This window comes from Penaeus chinensis, chromosome 19 (genome assembly GCF_019202785.1).
Source record: "Penaeus chinensis breed Huanghai No. 1 chromosome 19, ASM1920278v2, whole genome shotgun sequence".
NCBI classification, from domain to species: Eukaryota; Metazoa; Arthropoda; class Malacostraca; order Decapoda; family Penaeidae; genus Penaeus; species Penaeus chinensis.
Window position 1 is genome coordinate 25,504,280 of NC_061837.1, and position 8,126 is coordinate 25,512,405.

Consider the following 8,126-nt stretch of genomic DNA (forward strand, 5'->3'; position numbering starts at 1 on the left):
ATAGTTTGAATAAAACACTTCATAAACAAAGTCCTATACCAAAATCACTACACATCTACATGTTTAATATACTATCTTTTATAGGAACCCATTATCTTCAATGAATACTTATCTCATCAATACAAAACTATATTTATGTACATACATGTGCATACCTTTTACATATATAATGTTGATGGGTGGTACACACATTACAACCTTAATTGATCCACCAATATCATACAATATATTCTTTAACATCTGGTATAGCCCCTAAATGTATCTATAAACTTATACTATTATATCATTAGAGCTAAACATATAACACACCTTTGGGTCCTTTTAGAAGTGAAGCATTCAAGACTGGAATAATTTTTATGACAATCTCCCATAGTTATGTAATTATGAATCAATTAGAAGTGTATTTCAGATATCAAAATACACCATAAAAACAATCAACTAGGTTTCAATGAAGTGAAATCTTGAGTTTTATAATACAAAGCATTAAGAAACAAACAAACAGTCCTGATGGAAGCCTTTGAATAACTTATAGAGCAAAGAAGTGAAAGGTTAAGCAGATCACTAAACCCAGTAAATCTCTGGAAACTGAAGAGAAAATTATTTGATACACACACACACTACCTTTCTTTATAGGTTCTTTAGATGTTATTTTACATAGTGAAAGCTATACATAGAATACAAAGCTTGTAAACATCAGTTTGCTCATTGTATGGTAGACACTGATGTCCAAAAACAGTATTTCCATTTGCATTAGTCTATCATCTTTGAGTAATTGCAATGGTACAGTACAGAGTAGAGAACTAGTGAATTACGATAGACATACTAAATAGAACTACGAAAAATGTCGTCATAATGGCTGTAAATAGCGTAAGGGACGGGGGTTGGGGGAGATAAGCCATTCACTAACCAATCGCCTTAAACTTTCAAACTCACTCGTTCCTCTTTTGGCAAAGTAACTCTTTACAAATACTTTGCAATGAAGAACCAAACCAAACGGTCGAATCACTCGAGCTTGGGGTATCGACGATAAAAAATATTATTGGATTCAGAAAGTATTTTTGCGGCTCTCTGCGGGAGGAACAGGGAGATAGGCCTACACGCTCCTATTCTCTCGTTATTATTTCCTTACGGCATCGAGCGTGCTGAGGGAGGGGGGAGGGTCATATACTTCTCTTCTCAAAATATTCCGAGAATTTTCTACGGGTGTTATATCTGACTTAGATGCATTTATTGGCGAAGAAAATCAACCTGGTGGCGGAGGCTGCGAGGAAGGCCACATTCAACGTTTCTTTTCCTCTTCTATTATCCGATTTTGCGAAACTTTCGGGATTCAATTTCCAAAATTCGTCCTTTTCTCCCTCAGGCCTCCTCGATCGCAAGCGAGAGGAGACGAATTAAATATACTCCGCACCTGAGCTTCCACGACTCGAAAGAATTGATTGGATTGTCAGCTGCCATCCTCGGCCGCCGCTTCCGTCAACCAACCCTTCTTCATCTCGCTCTCTTTCGAACACTTTTAACCCCACTCGCCTCGACCCATGCTCACCTGCTGCTCTAGACCTACTCCATTGTGGGTGGGTACATTACTCATAGTACAAATAAAAATGAACTTGAGTTTTTAAGGTTCTAAGGGCGGGCACTCGGCGCAGGTCACCGTCTTCTTCTTCGCTGAGGAGGACAAAGCCAATTTCCTCGGCCGTGACGTCACCGGACCGCCAGCGCCATCTGTCGGTCGCCGGGGGAACTACACTTCTCCCTTTTCTCTCTTCTCTTCTCTCGTTCTCTATCTTCTTCCTTTTCGCGTTTTTTGTATCTGATATACTCATTTTTTTATACAGTTTGTTTTACAAACCGATATAAATTTCGGGGATTATTTTTTAAGATATATATTTTAACTTTGGCGAGAGATTGGGATATCGCGCAATTGTGCGCGATTCGTCGCTACGTGGCGATTTTTATCTTCTTCCCAATACGATTCTTTTATCACCTAGTATTCAATAAAGGTAGTTTTATCCAGCGAAATTATGAAAAAATAATGATCTTGCCATTTCTCCGAGATCTCAACGTTGCGCATGCCGATCTTCACTTGTCAGCGTGTTATGGTGTAGAGGGCAGCAGCGGCGCCTCTCCTTTCCGTCACTACTCAAGCCAAGGTGTGTAAACCTCTAGAGAATCCCTATTTTTATCTCTCTCTATCGGTATTATCCCTCGTCCAAGGAGTTTATCTCGCGGTCCTCCGAAGACGCCAGTTATCTCACAACTGTTCCACAGGGAAAAGAAAATTTGTTGAAGGTGCATTATGATGAAGATTATCTTAAATTGTGAAAGTGTTGACTGTGTTATGGTTACCGCGGGAAGTAAACAAATCCGGCATGAGGTTCCGTGCGTTTTATAGCACGTGACTTCTTGTTTCTCGCCGGTGAATTTGTCGGTGATTATTTCTCTTAACTTAGGACTTAGGATTTTTCTAAACCAGAGAATGACTGAAGCATAATTTACCAAAAAGAAAGTGATGAATTATTGTTCACGGCAAACGTGATTGAATTGATAGATGTTGCATATGTTGATATTATTATTCCCTTCAAAATATCCTCATTAGGAATGCAATTAGTTAATTCTTCATAAATAACATAAATGTTAAGGACGAAGATTACTATAGAAATCAAAATGTTTGTGTAGGGAGTTTGTTATAGATACAACTATGTAATGTATATGATTTCTCATGTAACTGACCCCTTGAAAGGGACTTTTCTCGTCCATTATGTGACTCTACTTGTCCAATTCACTCTGCCTCACATCTAAGCTAGATTGCCATTTCTCCCTATGCAGTTGCAGTCCATTCATATGATAAAATTGTATCCTAGCACCACATGGGTAATCTGTTTTCAGGGACCACACTGGGTTTGGGAGAAGGTTTGAAGGAAGTTGGGAGCAAATATACCGCTTGATACAGCAACCTTAGTGATAGTTTGCTATTGATTGGGGTTGATTTTTTTTTGTTTTTGTTTTGAGTTGACTCGTAGTCTAATGCTGCATATAGAACTCCATTCCTCCGTGGTAGGACTTGTCAGGGCAAGGAAGATTAGGGATTGTTTGAAACCCCAAAAGCTTTCATTATCTGTAATGCCACCACTTCTAGATTAAATATCCACTAATGTATTACACCATGTTTGTTTTACATGCTGCTCATAGTTACCAATATACAAGCTACTCGTGTTTTGCAATTGACTCAAAATTAACCTCTAAATAAACGTATAGGCCTCTAAAGTCAAAGTATCATATCGTTTGTGTATACATTTGATTAAATACAAGTTGGGTATTTGTTACTGAGAGTGATGCACCATACAAATACCAGGGTATCCTGCAAACCCAAAATCCAAACTTAATCTCTCCTACTTTCTATTTATATCTTAGAGGGGGACAAATCCCCTTACCTCCTTCTCCCCTTAGCTCTTCATGCAACTTGTAGAAAACGGACATTAAGAACTGGCTGTGAGGGTGTTGTGGATAGTGATATACAGTGGGTATTTCATTATTTCATGGTAAATGAGGCCATAGCAGTTGTACCAGTTTATTATATTACTCTATTTTTATATTCTCTAGAAGATGGCAGTGCCCATTTCCCTCTATTTTTGTGTTGTACCACAAATGGTATAGTGATGTCAGTGTCGTCCTGGGCAAAGGTTAGCAAAATGGATGAGATGATCGACTTGTTCTGGATGCCAGAATTGGTGTTCCTAATGCTATAAACATGACCAACTTGATTAGTATGTTGGACTTCCCAGTGCAGGGTTGCAGTTCTGTTTGTAAACTTTTCCTCAGAATGGGCTGTAGAATCTGTTGTCCTAGAAAATATGGTGGTTTGTTGGCTTTAGCCTAATGTTGACAGGCATTTTTCTCTAATTACAGTAAAGGATAAACTAGTAGTTCATTCAAGATTAGAGTAAGTTGAATTAATCTGCAGAAATGAACAGGAACTTCACAAATTAAGAATGTAGAAATCACCACTCAGTCCAAGTACACTTAGTGCTACCAAGATAACCCCCCCTTGCCATGCTAACAGAGGTGAAGACCATGATTGTTGGGGGGTGTTACAGGGGCAGAGCCCTCCATAAATCTTCCCCAGAGGCAGTCGCTCAAGGCAATCCCATCCCATAAGAACACACACTGGGGAACTGCTCTTGCCTGTTTGATTGGACACTCTTGCCTCGCACACTCATGTCACAATCTGATCCACCTATATGCTCCTCGTGTAATGTGATGTGGTAGTTTCTAGACTCCCTATAGTAAGGAAATTTCTAGTTTCAGAAGTTCTATACTTCAGTCAATAAGTAAAGTATAAGCTCAGTTAGCTTAAGGCCATATTGACATTCATGGGCCACAAACATACAAGTGTGTTTTGTCTTTGAATAGAGTATAGTTCATTCTTGTCACAGTAACATTCTTGCACTGCTTATATCAAATGATGACCATCAAACTTGCCCATAATAGCCTGCCCTCAGTCATTTCCAGTATGAACACATACTGATTAGGGTTTGAGAATTTCCTCTTTTACCCAACTTGCTCCCCATGTTGATGCATCTAAAGTCTTGGTATCCATGGTTTCATATATGGCCAAGTTTACATGCACAGGAAGATGCAGATTGCTTTTTTTTAACCCAATGCTGGTTATCTATTTTTTGTGTCACTCTGGTGATTTCTGGCATCATCCAGCCGTTGGACATAGGAGTCCACTACATGTAGCGGAACTTCTTGCTCCACATGGCACCGAGCGTATAGCAGTACCCTGCAGACCACATGGTTTACGGCAACGTAACATGTGACCCATACGTAAGGGATTAGGAGAAACTTGTAACATATCTATATGTTTAAGTTTGAAGTGTTAACACATTAGCATTAAATTTGTAGCATAGACACCATATCCTCATCATTCGCACCAAGTTTTTCTTTAGAGATATTGGTGATAGCATGAGGGAGATGAATTTCATGTCACCCATTCTTACATGGTTCCCATAACCATAATGAGAAGAATGATATTGGAACAATGCAAGGCAAATATATTTACTGATACTTTAGTGTAATTATAAAAAGATGTTTGATTTGTCTTCAAATTTTAGGTAGTAAATTTTTTGCAGGGGAATTTTAACTATATTACTTGTAGATATTTCTTAATGTAAACCCCCCCCCCTTCAAATGTAATAACCAATCTTTGGCACAGTCTTTAATTTTAATTCTTTGTTTTGCAGCAAGATGGGTCGCGTGATTCGTGCCCAGAGGAAGGGAAGAGGATCGGTGTTCAAATCCCACACCCACACCCGTAAGGGAAAGCCTGCCCTTCGTGCTATTGACTTTGCAGAACGTCATGGCTACCTCCGTGGTATCATTAAGGTACTAATATATTGTGTGAATTGTAATCGTTGCTGAGTACTATTTATAATTTCTAGTTCATCTGAATTTACTTATTTATGGTTTAATGTTAAGATATAGAAATAGTGTACAGCCCCCTCCAGTTTCGGGTTTCCCAATCAACTGTGCCCTGTGTGAACTGTCAAGTTTTAACTCTCTCTTATTTTGTCAGATATCCATTTGTCAGTATAACTGGGTCCATATGTTTGGGAGGAGATAAAATTTATTGTCCACACATGGTCAATGATTTAGTGGGGAGGACTTGTTTTGAGGATATATAGCAGCATTTGATGTTGCAAAATAAATTTCTGATAGGAATCTGCTATAAGTTACTGACTTTTTTCATATTGAGGATGTTACATAATGTTAACCACATATTTGAGTCTAAATCTTAATTTTCCTTTATATACCCTCATCATTCGCACCGAGTTTTTCTTTAGAGATTTTGGTGATGAGATGAGGCAGATCAATTTTACATCACCCATTCTGATGTGGTTCCCTTGACCATTATGAGAAGTTGATGATGGAACAAGTGATTATCAAGAAATGCTATGCTTATCAGCATTATTAGGAATGAAAGTTGGCTTGAATCCCATACTAAATGTGAAATTTTATTGCAGCAAATCATCCATGACCCAGGCCGTGGTGCTCCTCTAGCTATTGTGCACTTCCGTGACCCTTACCGCTACAAGATCCGCAAGGAGATCTTCCTTGCCGCTGAGGGCATGTACTCTGGACAGTTTGTCTATTGCGGCAAGAAGGGTAAGTGAGATTTATTCCGTTTGTGAAAGTGTAATAACTTCACATGAATTTAGATTATGCAAGGGAAAACTGCAAATCCAAACTGCATTTCTACTATAATTAAAGCTTAATAAAAGGTAAAAGAACAATTATAGTTTGCCTGTTCTAACTATGAAGAATTACCCCATTGGATCCAGATTCCTGAATGCCTACATATGACACACAATCTGGTCATTTTTTCACACTGGTAGGCATGAATGAAGAAGTCATGGTTGGAAAACCTAATCGGTAAACAAGTTAGTGACGACATCTTTACAGTGTGGACAGGCCTTTAGGCTTCAGTGGCAACTCAGAATTAGGCTTGTTTGTAGGCCTGGCCCATAGAACATAACTCTTTTGCTATATTCCAAGGTCTAAATTTCTCATTTGGCAAGTTATGTCATAATTGTTATAAACTTTGTATGGAAAGTATGACTCCAGAACATCTCAAGGTGTTCTCATTTTTTTTTTTTTTTTTTTTTTTTTTTTTTTTTTTAATATTTTGTAATGCACTCCACCACTGGTCACAGTGGGTAGGAATAGGAACATGGAAATAGCTTCCGGCACTTCTCAAGCCAAGGGTTCATGTAGTATTTTCAACCTTGCACTTTAGTACTTGTGCAATTTGCAGAACCCTTATTTGATGCAGACTGACTTCCCTTGCAAGAAATGCAATAAAATATTTTAAGATTAAAATTGTCCAAGCTAGCAGAAAAATGTTATCCAGTCATGCCTGAAATATATTTGTACATGGTACAAAATGAGTCCTTGAAATATCTATATATAGTCTAGTATGATACCCTGTATGACTAAAGAAATGTCATGTTTACTTTTGGATCTTAAATATAGCATTGATATATATATGATTGTGTGAAAAAGGTTTTAATTGATAGCTATTGATCAAGTATTAGAGGAAGTTACTTTTGCAAAAGCAGTTTTTTTTAGAAATTTTTTTTTCTTGCAGCTAACCTTGATGTAGGCAATGTCATCCCTATTGGAAGTCTGCCTGAAGGTACCATCATTTGCAACCTTGAGGAAAAGACTGGTGACCGTGGCCGTATTGCCCGTGGGTCTGGCAATTATGCTCAAGTCATTGCCCACAACCCTGAAACCAAGAAGACCCGTGTAAAGCTTCCTTCAGGGGCCAAGAAGGTTCTGCCCTCTGCTAACCGTGCCATGATTGGTAAGTTTTTAAAGAATTTTAATATTTAAGTGTTGTCCAGCAGTTTGCTTACACAAGTGGTAAATTAAATAGTTTGTTGAACTGCAAAATTACAGGATCAGTAAATTAGACTATTATGAATATTGATTAGATGGTTAACATGAACTAGTTGCATAGGTTTGATTTTATCCTTGTTTTGTATAACAAATTTATTTATATTTTTCTTGTAATATTATGGGAATGAAGTGATCTTACACATTTTATTGCTGTTATAGGTATTGTTGCTGGTGGTGGACGTATTGACAAGCCTATCCTGAAGGCTGGTCGTGCCTACCACAAGTACAGGGTGAAGAGGAACTGCTGGCCCAAGGTGCGTGGTGTGGCCATGAACCCCGTAGAGCATCCTCATGGTGGTGGTAACCATCAACATATTGGTAAGGCTTCCACTGTATCCAGAAACAAGAGTGCTGGTCGCAAGGTTGGTCTGATCGCCGCCAGAAGGACTGGTCTCATCCGTGGTACAAAGAAGGACCCAAGGCAGAATGCTTAAAAATCCTTAATAAACTAAGACGAAGATTTGTTTTTGTTATTGTCCTTTGTAAAATGAAAGTTTGGAAATCTATATTTGTGTTATCAAATTTACCAGATGATAACCCAGCTTAAGGGTTTTCATTCTGAATTTAGGATGAAAAATGCAGCTGTCAAATAACACAAATTTGAAAATGGGCAATTGCTGAATATTTATTGCTAGGTGGTGGTCTAGCTCAGAGTAGTACAA

At 38.3% G+C, this 8,126-nt stretch overlaps 2 protein-coding genes across 12 annotated transcripts in view; one reads left to right on the forward strand and one right to left on the reverse strand.

Moving 5' to 3' along the window:
* Window positions 1-1,704, reverse strand: part of LOC125035212 (ATP-dependent RNA helicase DDX3X-like) — a 48,208-nt gene extending 46,504 nt beyond the window's left edge. For all 10 annotated transcript variants that reach the window (XM_047627465.1, XM_047627464.1, XM_047627463.1 and 7 more), the window contains exon 1: window positions 1,547-1,704. In XM_047627465.1, coding sequence (XP_047483421.1) covers window positions 1,547-1,591 — 45 coding nt within the window. In that variant the 5' untranslated portion in view covers window positions 1,592-1,704. The remainder of the gene's footprint in view (window positions 1-1,546) is intronic.
* Window positions 1,705-2,018: 314 nt separating this feature from the next.
* Window positions 2,019-7,924, forward strand: LOC125035213 (60S ribosomal protein L8-like). Of its 2 annotated transcripts, none has more exons than XM_047627466.1 (5): window positions 2,019-2,153; window positions 5,247-5,388; window positions 6,027-6,168; window positions 7,151-7,369; window positions 7,624-7,924. In XM_047627466.1, exons 2-5 carry the CDS (start codon window positions 5,251-5,253, stop codon window positions 7,896-7,898), a joined length of 774 nt encoding a protein of 257 aa, XP_047483422.1. In that variant the 5' UTR covers window positions 2,019-2,153; window positions 5,247-5,250; the 3' UTR covers window positions 7,899-7,924. The 2 variants fall into 2 exon arrangements, with proteins under 2 accessions (XP_047483422.1, XP_047483423.1); XM_047627467.1 differs by lacking the exon at window positions 2,019-2,153 and adding an exon at window positions 2,268-2,292.
* Window positions 7,925-8,126: the final 202 nt, after the last annotated feature.